This window comes from Diabrotica virgifera, chromosome 6 (assembly GCF_917563875.1).
Source record: "Diabrotica virgifera virgifera chromosome 6, PGI_DIABVI_V3a".
NCBI classification, from domain to species: domain Eukaryota; kingdom Metazoa; phylum Arthropoda; class Insecta; order Coleoptera; family Chrysomelidae; genus Diabrotica; species Diabrotica virgifera.
Window position 1 is genome coordinate 99,166,929 of NC_065448.1, and position 16,049 is coordinate 99,182,977.

Genomic DNA, 16,049 nt, shown 5'->3' on the forward strand with positions numbered 1-16,049 from the left:
ATTCTCGTGTTAATAACTCCATAAAACATTTGGTATTACATTCCATTTACTCTCAAAATTAACATCAAACTTTGATTTTTATATAATGCTTCTATGATATGTCTATTTTAAAATGTATAATATGTGTCTGAATTGCCAATATGAATGAGTCAGATGAAATTGAATTATTAGAAAAATGTTTTTTATCAAGCAACAAACACAAAATTTATTTAATTTATTAATGTATATTGATAACGTTTTCCGAAGAGAAAGTCGAAAGGTCAAAATAAACATATTTCAAACTTAAATTGTGGGGCATTTCCCAAATAAAATGGTAAACGATCATATCAGTCTAAATGCCAAAAAGATATTTTTAGCACAAAAAACCAGCATTGCATCATTTCGGGACGTAAAATACCAGGTTACTAAAAAGTGTCAACATCCTATACGTCATAAAAATCTCATGTAGATAATATAATGGTATATAATTAGAATAATTTGCCTATTTACGAAATATTCTTCTTTTTAAGTTTATCGATAAATTACTACTCAACGAATAAATACTAAATATTTTATTTTGAAGATTATTTCAAGATGAGGGGTGTGCCTGCAATAGTGGTGAGTTTGTTCGTTTCATTTTTGATAAATATAAAAATAATAACATTTATTCCATGCTAGATCATTTGTTTTTATTAACTTGATCTTTTCAGTCTTCTTCTTTAAATGCCGTTTCTCAATAGGAGGTTGGATATCATAACCACTATCTTTACTTTATCTACCGCTGCTCTGAAGAGTTCTATTGAAACCCATTTAAACCAGTCCTTTAAATTTTTCAACCATGACATTCTCCTTCTTCCCATTCACCTTCCTCCTCTTATATTTCCCTGTATTATCAATTTTAGCATTTCATATCGCTGACCCCTAATCGTGTCCCAGATAATTTACCTTTTTTTTGGACCAGGAAATGAAGCGTTTCGGTTCGCAATTTTTTCGTCAAGCATGCATTTACTTGAAATTTTCATGCCGCTGAACGCTAAAACCTTGGGGGTGGTTGGAACCCCATTTCGGGGGTGGGAATTTTTCATTACATTGTAACCATGGAAATTGATGGAAAAAGTAATTCAAAGAAAAAAATGGTCGTCACATTTTCTTCGTAAAACTAATATTTTTCGAGTTATTCGCGGTTGAAATTAACAGTTTTTCGACGAAAAAATCGACTTTTTTATAGGGTTTTTTGAGAATAAGTAACTCGAAAATGATGCATTTGATCAAAAAACTGTAGATATCAAAATTGTATCTTTTAGAAACACAAATAAAATTCTTTTTTTTTATAATTTTCTACGACCAATACAAACCGAGATACGGCATGTTAAAGGTTAGCTTTTTTCGTCAAATGCAAATGCAATTTGAAATATTCAAAGCCAAATAATGGGAAAATTTTCGAGGAAAACTTGCCGAATATTTTTTCAAGTATACAGTTAGACCTTCCAAAGAAAAGGTTCTAGCATAAAAATTGAGCGACTTCTGATACCTACTAATAAGGTTGATACCTACTTTTTTTTAGGAAAAAATCAGTGAAAACATCCCCCTAACTACCCTCCTAATTAAAATTAATGTTCACCCTTCTGTAATTCTTTTTATATATGTATTATCAATACACACGAGACGTTAGACCTATTTAAAACGCCTAATTTTTGAAAAATTGGATTTTAAAAATAAATAGATTTTTTACAATTTCGTATTTTTTACAGTTTTATTCAAAATATCTCCGAAAATACTGGAGATACGAAAAAATTATACAGTACTAAATTGTTGTTTTTGTAATATCTAAAATTTCCCTGGACATAGATTTTCTCTACAGTGAATATTTAGCGAGGCATAGCTGTTTGAAACCTCTATTTACAAGAAAACACCCACTTATTCGAGCCCTTTAAACTCACCCCACTTAAATACTAAGGGATCTTAAGGAATTTAATTTACATAGTATTATAGCTCTTCAAAAAATCTTCATCAGACCACCGAAGAACTGCTCCGCGTTAAGCTATTTTTCGTACCTTGCCTAATCTATGTATTATTATATATAATCTATGATACACATACAGTGATGAGCGCGTTAATTACCGGCAAAATAATGCAAAACATGGAAAACTTATTAAGTTGTGAGATAAAAAGAAATGAAACTAGTGGATGTGGGAGATTTAGAGATAATAGTTATTTATGATATAAGTGTTAAAAGTACACGTTTAAGGCACGCATGTGAAAGTTTGCAGAATGAGCGAAGCGAGTTCTGCAATTCACATGAGTGCCTTAAAAATTTACTTTTTAACACGCATATCGTACAGTATCTTTTCTACAAACGTAATTACAGGACAATATCTACAAAAACTTTTACTTGAACTTGACTGACATTCCATTTTTATATTTTTTTTGACATTACATCAAAATTGCCTATACGGTCAATACGAACTGCAGTGCCATAACAATTTTAAAGCACTAGTGACTTAAAGTAGCATTTTTAACGCTCGTATGGAGTGCTAAAAATTGAATTTTTAACACGGTTGTAGAAAAAAATCTATAAACCTATATTTTATTTATTGTTATCCACCTTTAGACGTATCAGAGGAGTATGTCAACTAAAACTGTTACTGTCACAGTGACAGTTGCCAAATTTGTCCGATAGGTCTAAAGGTGAGAAACAAAAAGTAGAATGTAAATTTATAGCTTTTTATCGCTAAATTTCCCTCTTCTACTAGTTTTTCTTTATTTTTTTTCTGTATTTCTTTTTATCTCAGACCTTATTGTGTTTTCCATCTTTTGCGTTATTTATGTTGCCGATTATTAGTGCGCTCATCATTGTATAATATCACAAAACCGGTTTAGGATAAATACATTTTTTAAATATAGCTCCAACAAGGGTTGTTTTAAGGGTTGAAATATTATGATATTTTATTCCAAAGCATAAAACAATAATTATTTAACTAATAAAAACCAAATGTTGACCATATTAAAGTTTAAAATGTTATTTTATAATTTTTTTAACATTAGGAGTAATTTTCACCCTTAAAAAACCAAAAGCGTACAACGGCTCAATATAAAAAATGAACTAGAGGGCGAAATGAGCCTAATCCCAAATTTTTGTATAAATCGATGCTGGACGAAAAACTTGCGAGGTTTTGCCATATTTTCAGCTTAATTTTCTGGCCTTGTGCTTAACATTTCTCGCTATACTTCCGTGTTCATGCTAGTCTAAGGGTAAGAACATGCCGAAGATACATGGATGTGCGCGGTGTAGGTCGCGATCGCGGTCGCTACATTGATGTCAAAACAAACCTTCATTTTCTTATGAGATCGCACATACCAAGGATGTGCCACCCTCGCGACCTATCATCGCGGTTTACAGCGATGTCGATGCCAAAACAAAATAGTTTGTTTTACATCCCGATCGAGCTGCTGATCGCGTGTTAAATTAAAGTTTATTGACGGTTTTTAAACCACGTAACATTCGCCGGAGATACGGCTGGAGTGTTTATTCATTTCTTGTTGTAATCAGGTTGCGACAAGTTTTGGTTATATGGAAACCGTAAAGAACACTGAAAGGAAGGTATCTTGGGTATGTTCTGCCCGTCATCGATGTAAACCTCGACCGCGATCGCGACCTACACCGCGCTCATCCGTGTAACTTCGGCATGTTCGTACCCTAAGCATCCTTCTGTAACACCACATTTCAAATGACTGTAGCTTGTTTATGTGTTTTTGTGTTTGTGCTTCAGTGTTCAGCTTTGAAACATATTTTAGTATCGAAAATACGTAATATCTCAGAGATTCAGTTAATTTTTTTTATTATTTTAGATTTTTCTTTGATATTTACACACTTGGGCACAGGTTTACTGAAACCTCTCTTTTAAACTTATACCGGGTAAAAGAAAAGATAACATTAAGTTTTCTTGATGTTAAGTTTGAGACACCCTATAGGGAGGACAAGGTATAAATGTGGATATACATCGAAATCATACTATAGTCTTCTGTTTTATGAACATTTTGTTTTTGAATGTCCTTAATATCTTTAGAAACAACGAAATTAGACGGTTTTATTCTTTAACATGACGTGTTTTAACTAAAACAAAACTAATTTAACAATAAAAAATAACAGTTAATAAACCTTTAAAACTGAAAGGCACATAACGTTAATAATTCTGGTCGACACCTTAAGAGTTTAGTTGTCGACCAAGTAAGCGGTATGCACAGCGCAACATAAGAGATACGAGATTGCTTAATGGAGGCTCTGTGACGTTTTGGGGTGGAATTTCCTTAAGATTAAGTACAGATTTGGGGTCTACGTGGAGGCTCTTTAAAAAGCGAGAGGTATACACAAATAACTTTATGTGAACACTTTGTTCCTTTCGCAGTATATATAAGAAATAATTTCATCTTAGTGTATGATAAGACATGGCCTCCTCACGTATCGCGTGTCGTCAGTTAAAACACATATTAATGACTAAAATCGTCTAGTTTCGTTGTTATTAAAGATATCAGAGAAACTAAAAAATAAAACGTTCACAAAATAAGACTACAATATAATTTCGATGTATACTCACGTTTGTACCTTTTGCTCCCTACAGGGTGTCTTAAACTTTTGTTTCAGTTAACCCTCGGATGACCAAGGGAGGTAAATTTGGATCCCAATGCATGTTTTTATTTAATAAATTCTGAAATATTTTCAATTTTAAACTCATTATTTTTTTATTTGGCTTTAATATTATTCTAGATATCCTCATATTTTGTAATAAAAAAAATTCCATATATTTTACGAAAAAACAAATTTTCTGAATTTGGGGTCAAAGACGAACTCCCTTGGTCTTCCATATTGCAATTTTACATTAAGTAAATACCGTCTATTATGTGGAATTGTATGTAGGAACCATTTCAATATTGAAAAAAAATTGTTTGCTAAACCTGTAGCGACGTAATTAGTATATTTGAAAATTTCTTTAGTTCTAAGTTCAGAATGATGATTCCTGTTTTTGTTCAGTTGTAATTAAAAATATGTTTTACTAATGTTTATTTATAATTTATTGATACAATAGTAATATTAAAATTACGAATACATTCTTACGAATACATTTCTTAAAACAACTTTATTTTTTTGTCAATTGTCATTTTTGACTTGGGGTCATTTTTTACCCCCGTTGGTCATCCGTGTAACAAAAAAAGGTTGGTCATCGGAAGGTTAAAACACAGTTAAAGAATAAAACCGTCTATTTTCTTTGTTTCTAAAGATATCGGGGACATTCAAAAAACAAAATGTTCACAAAACATAAGACTACATTTCGATTTCGAATTAACTCACAATTGTACCTTGTGGTCCCTACAGGGTGTCTCAGACTTAACATAAGAAATCATTTATTTTTTTTCCAGCCGGTATAAGTACAAAAAAGAAGTTTGAATAAACCTTTGCACAACTATGTAAATACCAAGGAAAAATCTAAAATAATAAAAAAGTCAGCGGAATCCGTTCAGGAAAAATTCAACTACAAAAATTAGCATAATTTTAGGTGATGCATAACTTGTTAAACTATTTTTAGTTGTTTGGGTAATTGTGATTTCTTCACTACCTTTAGATAGTAATGTTTCTGCAAAAATGATTCACTATATTAGATATATTCACTTATATGGATTAACATTGAATACATCCCTGCCTAACTCTCCTGATTTCAATTTCTGAACTACAATCTGTTACAATTTGTGCTCTACGATTCCAGTAAAGGTTTGTTATTATTCTTAAGTCCCTTTTGTCTAAGTTATTTGTCTTTAGAATTTTGACTAATTTTTCATATCTTACTTTGTCAATTTTTTTTAAATCAACGTCACAACCACACACATCCACATTCATTTTCATACATCTTTGAGCTATCACATTAAAAGCAAATAACACCTCTCTGGTTCCTAATCCGTTTCTGAACCCAAACCGACTATCATCTCGATTCACTAGTTCCAAAGCCACAACTCTGAATTTTAGTGATTTTGAGTTAAGTTATACGAATACAGAAGACAGAGAAATATAGTGAAAGAACTAGTAAAAGATGCGAAGAAGAAGAGCTGGAAGGAATTCGGTGAAGAATTGAACGAAGGTTTTGGAAATAACAATAAACAGTTTTGGAATAAAATAAGAAGCATGAAAGGAACAAAAAGGAAACAAATAAGAGGAATTAGAAATTAGCGAAATAAATTGAAAACAAACATACAAGACATACTAACCATATAAAATAAGCAATATAAAGAAAAATTCGAGGCAAGTAACCAACAAGATGAGGAGAGAGGACAGCAGGCAAGAGAAGTGGATAGAGACAATCGAGTAGACGAAATTCATATCAAAGATATTGAAGAAAGATTGGCAAGAATAAAGATTGAAAAAGCGGGAGGTGCCGATGACATAGATCCGGAGATGATGAAGTACGTGGGAGAACGAGGCAAGCTTTGGCTGCTGGAAATAATGAGGGAAGCATGGAGAACAGAAAAGATACCGGAAGACTGGGAAGAAAATTTATTGATACCAATACACAAGAAAGGAGATGAAGCGGAATGTGATAACTATAGGGCTATATGCTTATCATCAGTGGCATATAAAGTCTACACCGGGATAACAGAAAGGAAGCTCAGGAAAGAACTGGAAGGAAAACTAGAAGAAGAACAAGCGGCATTTAGGAAGGAAAGAGGAACAACAGATAATATATACATACTGAGAAATATAATTGAAAGGAAAAACGAAATAGGAGAAGACTTATATATTACGTTTATAGATATTAAAGCTGCTTTTGATTCTATAAATAGAGAAGTAATATGGTCAGTAATGGAAGATCTGCAAATCTCGTAAAAGATAGTAAGCGTGGTAAAAAGTACGCATAGAAACGTACTTGCTAAAGTACAAATAAATGGAAACAGATCGCCAAAAATAAACCTAAGGAGAGGAATAGAACAGGGGGACAGTCTCAGCCCAGTTTTGTTTATATTAGTAATGGATAGAGTAATGAAGAGCGCTAAAAGAAGGTCAAGGCAATTACAGTCAATAATAGGGTACAGGAATTTAGTACCAGTGAGAATGAAGGGATTACTATATACAGATGACTTAGTAATAATAGCAGACAATAAAGAGAAAATGCAAAATCTAATCAATATATGGGTGGAGGAAATAGAAAATTTGAAAATGGAGGTAAATGTAAAGAAAACGAAGACCATGATAGTAACCCAAAAGAAAAGGGAAGAAATAAACCAAACGATATTTAGGTGCAAAAACGAAATCATAGAAACAGTCTCGACGTTTGAATACCTTGGAGTAATAATATCAGAGGATGGAAAGATAGATCAAGAAATCTCATACAGAGCGAAAAAGCAAATAAGATCTACTATGCACTAAATAAAACAATATTTGGAAAGGAAGAAATAGATAAAGAAATAAAACTGAAGGTATACAACGCAATCTCTGTGCCAACTTTAATATATGCAAGTGAGACAAAGGTAAACAATGCAAAAATAGACAGTACAATAAACGCAGCGGAGATGAAACAGCTAAGAAAAATAGCAGGAAAAACGAAATTGGACAGAATAAGAAATGAAGATATTAGACAAAGACTGAAACATCAATCGATAATAACCAAGATACAAAAAAAGAAAATTAAAATGGTATGGACACATTAACAGAATGGACCAGGGAAGACTACCAAGGCAGGTGATGGAATCGAAAAGATATAGTAAAAGAAGGAAAGGGAGGCCAAGGAAGAGATGGATCGACCAGATTATAGAAATTGGACAAGAAAAAGGAAAAACACATGAACAAATGAAAGAGTTAGCAAAGGACCGCAAGAAATGGAAGAGATGGATAGAAGATGAATAAAACCTCCGACACCCCTAAGGAGCATAACGAGTTTCGAGAAAGAAGAAGAAGAGTTAAGTATTGGAAAGTGCGTCAATAACCAATATTTACGAGAGTAACGACTCTATAGGGTGATTGATTAGTGGGGTAAAGCTCAATAGATCCGCTATAGTAATAGATATCAATAAAAGTTAATAACAAAAATTGTAGCCAGCTTTCAGCTTTACATTACAAAATTTGTTAGAATGTTACAGGTTGTTCGATAACACAGTGGCAGACCAAATTTATGTTTTTTTTAATGGAACACCCTATATTTTATTTTATATTCGAAATTCTGTTAAGTTCTCCATCACAAAAATATAGAGGTTTGTTATGTTATATAGGGTATTTAGAAAGCTATAGCCAATTTTGTATGAAAATCGTAACAAGTTCAACAACATAAACATAAGCACAAAAGCAATGGTTTATTAATGCCATATTTTTTATTTTCTGTTTCTATTTTATATATTTTTGACTGGTAATCAATGTAACAATGTTGCAAATAAAGAAATAAAAATAATTTTACACAAAAAATACATTTTACAAAAAAAACACAACCACAACATGCAACATTTTTGAAACAATTAAAAACTACTTTTTTATGTAAATGTAACAAATAAAGTGTTTTACAAAAAAAACACACAAACACAAAATACAACATTTTGTGAAGACAATAATTAAACACTACTTTTATATGTAAATATAACAATGTAAGAAATAAAGAACAAAAAATAATTTATTAGTAATACATTTTGCACAAAAACTACTTTGAAAAAATTAGAAGCTACTTTTAATAAAATATTTTTAATATTTAATTACATAAGGTGTTCAAAATTACCTCCTAACACATTTATGCACGCCTAAAAACGATCATTTAATGAGCTACTTACTCTACGAAGCATTTGTAAATTAACACATCGAAATACACTTTGTATTCTATTTTTCATCTCATCCCTTGTTGTTGGAGGTATTTTATAAACTTCATTATTAACGTAACTCCAAAAAATCAGTCCAGTTTATTAAATTCTGGTGATTTAGGTGGCCACGCTACTGGTCTATTGAAAAATGAAAATATCTCGAAAACTAATAAATTTAGACATAGGGAATGTTATTTAAAATTTAAAGTAGGGTAATGGTACTTTTCAATAGTGATATAAAATACAGGGTGTTCCATTTAAAATTACTGAGAAAATAATGTACTTGCGTTTCGACTCACCCTATATTTGATATAAGGAAAATTAGCAATTTCAATCATTTTTGAAAATTTTGACAATACGTAAAAAATATGGCATTATTAAACCATTACTCTTTTGCTTATTTTTATTTACACATGGAGTTGAACTTGTTACGGTTTTCATATAAAATTGGTTATAACTTTGTAAATACCCTGTATAACATAGCAAACCTTTATATCTTTGTGATGAAGAAGTTAACAGAATTTCGAATTTAAAATGAAATATAGGGTGTTCTATTTAAAACAACATAAGTTTGGTCTGCCACTGTGTTATCGAACACCCTGTAACATTCTAACTAATTTTGTAATGTGAAGCTCACAGGTGGCTAAAATTTTTGTTATTAACTTTTACTGCTATCTGTTACTATAGCTGAACTATTGAGCTTTACCCCACTAATCAATCAGCCTGTACAGGTTATATTATATTATTACGTTCTGTGAAGATGTCACACATATATATTTTGTCAGAAAACGGTAATTATTTTAGTTTCAAAATGTAACTATGAGGGCTGTTATACCTTTTTTTCTCGTAACCAATGATTTTTAACTTGTTACACTTTGGAACTGGTGTATCAATATATTCCCTCTTCCAATTTTTTATTTATTTATACCGGGTGTCCACTTATATTTTTCTCAATTTTAACTGCCTATAACTTTTAAACGGCTCAAGATAGAAATAGGTATGCGGTTTTCGCTGAAATGTTTTATTTTAGTAAAAGTTTTGTCTGAATGTATTGAGTTTTTTATATCGCTTTCAATTACGAAAAATATGGCGGATTTTTGGAAAAACAGTTGACTTTTTTTAATGGAACACCCAGTATATTTTTTGAAAATTGAAAGAACTGTCATTCACCTATCCAGCTATATAAATGTTTTTAAAATCCGTTGTCAAATAATTGAGTAATTAATTTTTAAAATGAGAGGTGCAACGTGGATATCACGTAACCAAATAACATAACTAAGCAAATTGATACTATGTTAAGTGTGTGATTTCCACATTGCATCTCTCATTTTAAAAATTTGTAGCTCAGTCATTTGACAACCGATTTTAAAAAACTTTATATCGCTGGGTAGGTAAATGACCGTTCTTTCAATTTACAAAAAAATATACAATACCGTTTCAATAAAAAAGTCAACAACGTTTTTTGAAGTTATACTTCTTTACCCACGTTGGGGAGTAAATGTATATGTGCGCGAATTCATCAAAAGTCTTAATCCTGAGTGCAGCTCAAACGTTATAGGGGATCTGATTGGATGTTAAAATGATCTGTCAATAATTGTTCAATATGGACGTTATGGGTAAACAAATGTTGTGTATATTAATTTTTATTGTTGTGAGAACAGAAACAAAAGCAAGTTTATAATTTTAGTGACTTTTTAAATAGTTTTTAAAAGCAACAGGTACGTAATTGTAAACGTTTCATTATTGTAATAAACAATTATCTACATACCTATTTGAAAAATGTAAAAAATAATGTACTTACCTATTAGTAGGTAATGCTTTAATTTACATAATTTGATTACCAACGAAATTTCTACCAATCTTCATCTAATATATTGTTTTCTAACTCTATGTTTTGTTGTATTTTAATATTTTAATTTCACAAAAATCAAACTAATTTGATTAAATTCATAAGTAATAAGCAACAGTCAAAAAGTTTATGGTGTAAACGTTCCGTTGGCGTAACTTCCTACATGAATGATACGTCTCGGTGGCTAAATGGTAAAGCGCTCTGAGTTACAATCTAACAGCCCTGTAATACACAGGTTCGAACCCCAATACAAGTTTTTATTTTTTTTTATTTTTTTATACATTTTATGATTTTAAGTATGTATATTATTATATAATTTTTTACAGAAAATGCGTATTTAGTTAAAAGTTTTGGCAACAATTATTGTTCAGAAATCATTTCATTGTGGCATTTTCAATGTGTTTGTGTGTGTTTTATTCTTTTATTTTTTTTATTTTGGAAAGTAGTAAGTATTAAAATTAGTTTAATATTTAAATAAAATAAAAATATACTGTTTAAACTATATTGATTTGGTTGAAATCATATTATAGAAGTATAACTTCTTACGTGCGTACAAAGTACACACCTTATTTTTTTTTCAAAAATCCGCCATTTTTGATTTAAAAGCGATATAAAAAATTAAATTCATTCAAACAAACTTTTACTGAAATAAAACATTTCAGCGAAAATCGAATATTTCTATCTTTAGTCGTTTAGAAGTTATAGGCAGTTAAAATGGGGGAAAATATAAGTGGACACCCGGTAGGTAGTAGGTACTAACGTGTATTATTTTCAAGGATCATTTGAGAATATGATTTTTTAAATGATATTGTTCTGTAATTCACTACAGTATTTAGCGTCTGTATTTTAAGGGATAGCGCAAAAGGTGAATAGTAATCATTGTTTCGGTATATGTCGTACCTATTTTGTATATTTTGTTAAATAAGTCTACTTTATCATGTATGCATTTTATGCTTTCTATTGGGATTTGGTCCGGACCTACTGCTTTGCAACAAGTGTGCTTCATAAAAACGCTTTATAATCCACTTATGTAACTGGACCTCGGAGGTAAACTACACTATGTCATTTCGGGCTGTGTCGGCCGGTATGCGCTCGACCGTTTTGCGCCCTTACCTGAAATCGGCCGGTTTGCGCTCTAACACTTTCTTAATGGAGATGTATAGCTAATTATTTTCTTATATCGACCGTTTTGCGCTCTCTTGTAATCGACGTTTAATTTTATTCTACCAGAACGATCAGGTAACGGTTAGGCTAGTAAAATTAGTTTTAAAAAATCATAAAACTATAAAAAATGAATATAGTCTAGATGATATGCACAGCAATTGGAAGGTAATTTTGTTTTAATTACTTGCTTGTAGCCTGTAGATATAGTAAAAATTGCGATAAGCTTTTATTTTAACATTTAAATTTAATTTAATATCTCACTGAAGTTTGTGGTTCTTGATAATATTACCAAAATTAATGTCTAAAGACGGAAATACCCGAAAGTTAAGTTAGGACCGAAGGGTTGGGTCTTCCTCCTTCCCCACAGATTTTGAGTCAGGTAGGTTCACCAGACTATTATTGTAGAATGAAATTAAAATTATACTGCAAGAGAGCGCAAATCGGCCGATTAAGGAAACTATAGTAGTTAGATATTTCTATTATGAAAATTGCAAAGCGCAAACCGGTCGATTTCAGGTAAGTGCGCAAAACGGTCGAGCGCAAACCGGCCGTATTCATTTCGGGCAAAGTTAAGAGCACTTAGGATGTTAATAAAAATCTGATATATCCCATAATAGGTTAAAAGACAATATGACCATATTTAAATAATAATATATAACCAATTTGTATAATCCAATCAATAAAATAAGGTGATTAAAGGAACTTGTTCAAAATAACACCATGTTTACCTCCGAGATTCAGATCCAATTTATTAAATTAAATAAAAGAAGTTAAGGTGTATTTATTTAAGTTTACATTAATAGAAATCTTCAAATATTATTCTACGCATATACAGTGATGAGCGCGCTAGTAACCGGAAAAATAACACAAGAGATGGAAGACATATTAAGTTTTGAGATAAAAAGAAACTAGTGGAGGTGGGAGATTTAACGATAAAAATCTATACACTCTGATCTTCGTTGGTGTCGCTCTTAGCGGATTACTAATGCAACTTTCACCGGTAATTTTTAAATTCATTATTTAATTGTTACCGCTTAATATTTAAAACGTAAAAAAGTAATTCAATTGTAATCAATTTTTTAAAGATTTTGCTTATTATTTTTACGTTTTATTAATGAAATATTAGTTTCTTACTTCGGGTACTTTCACAATAATCGTGTAGATGGCGCTTATATTAATTTATAATTACATAATATTACGAAATATTAAAAAAACTTAAATTTAGTAGTTAAAATGTAAGTATATTTAAGGTAAAAATATACACCACAGCTTTGACCAACTAATATTAATTCCTATTAATGTTTTTAATTTCAATGTTTTAAATTAATCACTTTGACATTTATGTCAAATTTCCAGTAAAAGCTTACAGACTTGTCGCTACTGGCTCTCGCGAATTTTTAATTATCCCCTCTACCTACGAGCTCATAGCGTATAAACCTACATTATATTTATCATTTCCCACTTTAAGGCGTATCAGAGAAGTATGTCAACTAAAACTGTCACTGTCAAAGTGGCAGTTGCCAAACCATAGATATAATAATACATAGATTAGGCACTGTACGAGAAATAGCGTAACGCGGAGCAGTTCATCGGTGGTCTATCTACCTCTCTATACCGGCGCTTATCTTTCTCTCTCTAGCATATTATGATGGCCGCTGCCACTGTACTCTGTGATGATAAAATCACCTCCAGTTCCATTACTTCCACCTCTTGGTAGATACGCTCACACTCGTACGACAGACAAAGATAGCTAGACCACTGTACTTGATATTGGCGTTACACCCCGATGCATTGAGCGGCATATATCTAGCCTGGTCTATGGTTAATATATTTATGTGCCAAACTCGTCCGATACGTCTAAAGGTGGGAAACAATAAGTAGAATCTAAATTTATAGGTTTTTATCGCTAAATCTCCCACCTCCACTAGTTTCATTCCTTTTTCTCTCACAACTTAATGTGTTTTCCATCTTAGCGCTATTTTGCCGGTTATTATCGCGCTCATCACTATATAATTAAACTAGTGAGTTTACTCGTTGCTACGCGACAGTGGATAGAATCAATTATTGTCATCTACAGTCTCTCTAATCAATTTTTTCAAATTTAGGCTCAACAGACTTTTAACAGAAATAAGTCCGGAATTCGATAAATTGGCTAGAGTTTTTCACTAAGATAATACTTTTCGACTTATATGCGAGAGAATTTGTTCATTTTTCAACAAAAAACAAGTGTTTGACGATTTTTCGCTAATAATTCAAAATGTAAGCATTTTATCGAAAAAAAAACATTCTGTGAAAAAATATAGCCTGTAAATAAGTGAAAAAATGGTATGTGCATGAAGTCTCTAATATACTCTGTATATTTATCAGTCAACGCTATGGTCCGAGAGCTGTTAGACATTTTTGAGTAGGTATTTTAGGCAAACTGAAAATTTTTCCCTATAAATTTTAGCCTAATACAAAAATGCCGGTCTGGCTGGAGGGTAGCGGTTATTTTCCAGAAAAATCCCCCCAAAAATAAAAAAAAAAGGGTAAATATTGTTATTACAAAATATATCATTGACGTGACTTTAAAGTAAATTTAAATATTCAAATATAAAGAAAATTAATGAACAGGCCAGGCGATTTGCGAGAGATTTTAACTCTGCAAGGTGCTTACATGGGCGCCTCAGGATTATTTTCAGGGGGTGCATCTGAACTTCAGAAGATTGCATCTGAATGTGTACATACTATTAACCAGTATAAAATATACATGCATACCTATGTACTTTATTTCTGGACAGGAGGTGCAATTGTTATTTTGACAGGGTATTTTTTTAATATTAAAAATAAATATTCTAAAAGAGATAGGTTTTTTGTGTGAAATTTTCTAACTGCCAGGTGGTCTAACAAATTACTTGTGCATGTGAATGAAAAGCGCTACAGGTAATCAGCAGTGTGAGAAAGAGCGTATACCGATAGCTTTTTGCGTCCTCTATTGCAGCGAGTCCGTTCGCTCGAGCAAAATTACGTGAACTGGCAATACCCACGGGCGCCCATATAAAAATTTTCAGGGGGGACCAGACGTGAAGATGTTGCACATTATATTTTGTATACTTTGGATAACCATATATAGTTAATAGCACCCGAAAAGCAAGGGGGGCCACGGCCCCCCTGCCCATGGGTATGGGCGCCCATGGCAATACCCATGTTGTTGTGCCTTGTGCCTCAAAATATTGGAGTAATTAATATATATTTTAGATTTATCAGATATATTTTTATTAATTAAAAGAAGATAATACGAACTACAAAATAAATTTTGCAAATATGATAGAAAAAGATAAATTTAATATTATAAATATTATAGGTATAAAAGCATAAAAATATAAAATTAATTAATATTGTGTCCTAATATTGTACCTGTTCTTCAAACTCTTCATCTGAGCTAAAATACTCATTTTCCTCTTCTTTTTCGTCGGACTCAGTTCGAGGCTCGGATTTCTCTATATTTTTTATAAATAGTTATATGTGTTTCAATATATATTCAATTCAATACAATCTACTCAATCTTCTTCTTCTTCGTATATCTTATCCTTTCAGGACTATGCCGATCATTACGGCCCGTTTTATTCTGTCTGCAACGGTTCTGAAGAGTTATATTTTTTTACATACCACTTCTTTAAAATTTTGAACCAGGATATGCGTCGTCATCTCGGTTCTCTTTTTCTTCCACTTTTCCTTGTATAACTAATCGCCATTTTTTTCATTTCTTAGTATATGATCAAAGTAGCTCATTTTTCTTTCCTTCATAATGTTGAGTAGGTATTTCTTTTCCTTTTTCATCTTTTTAATTGTTTCCGTGTTTGTTACTTGTTGTGTCTATGATATTTTTTAAATTTTTCGATAACACCCCTTCTTAAAAATGGCAAGTCTTTTCAATTGCGTCCAAGATTGTCCAAAATTCGACTCCGTACAAAAGGACAGAAAACGTAGCAAATCAATTAATTAATTACTAATTAACTTTTAATTAATTCTAAACACATTACAACTAATTACAGATCATATAGAAGAGCAATCTAAGTCTTGAGGGGAGTCTGACATAGAAGAAAAAGTTAATATTTTAGCTCAGACGTAAAGGTTGAAGAAGAAGTACAAGATTGGGACACAGAATTAATTTAGTTTATAGTTTATATGTTTTTACTTTTCTACCTAGGTATATATTTACAATAATAAATTTATCTTTTTCTATCATATTTGC

At 31.4% G+C, this 16,049-nt stretch overlaps 1 protein-coding gene across 1 annotated transcript in view; it reads left to right on the forward strand.

The window, feature by feature from the left end:
* The first annotated feature begins 324 nt into the window (after nt 1–324).
* Nucleotides 325–16,049, forward strand: part of LOC126886655 (uncharacterized) — a 32,399-nt gene continuing 16,674 nt past the window's right edge. The window contains exon 1 of the mRNA XM_050653651.1: nt 325–597. Within this exon, the coding sequence (XP_050509608.1) occupies nt 574–597 (24 nt within the window). The 5' untranslated portion in view covers nt 325–573. The remainder of the gene's footprint in view (nt 598–16,049) is intronic.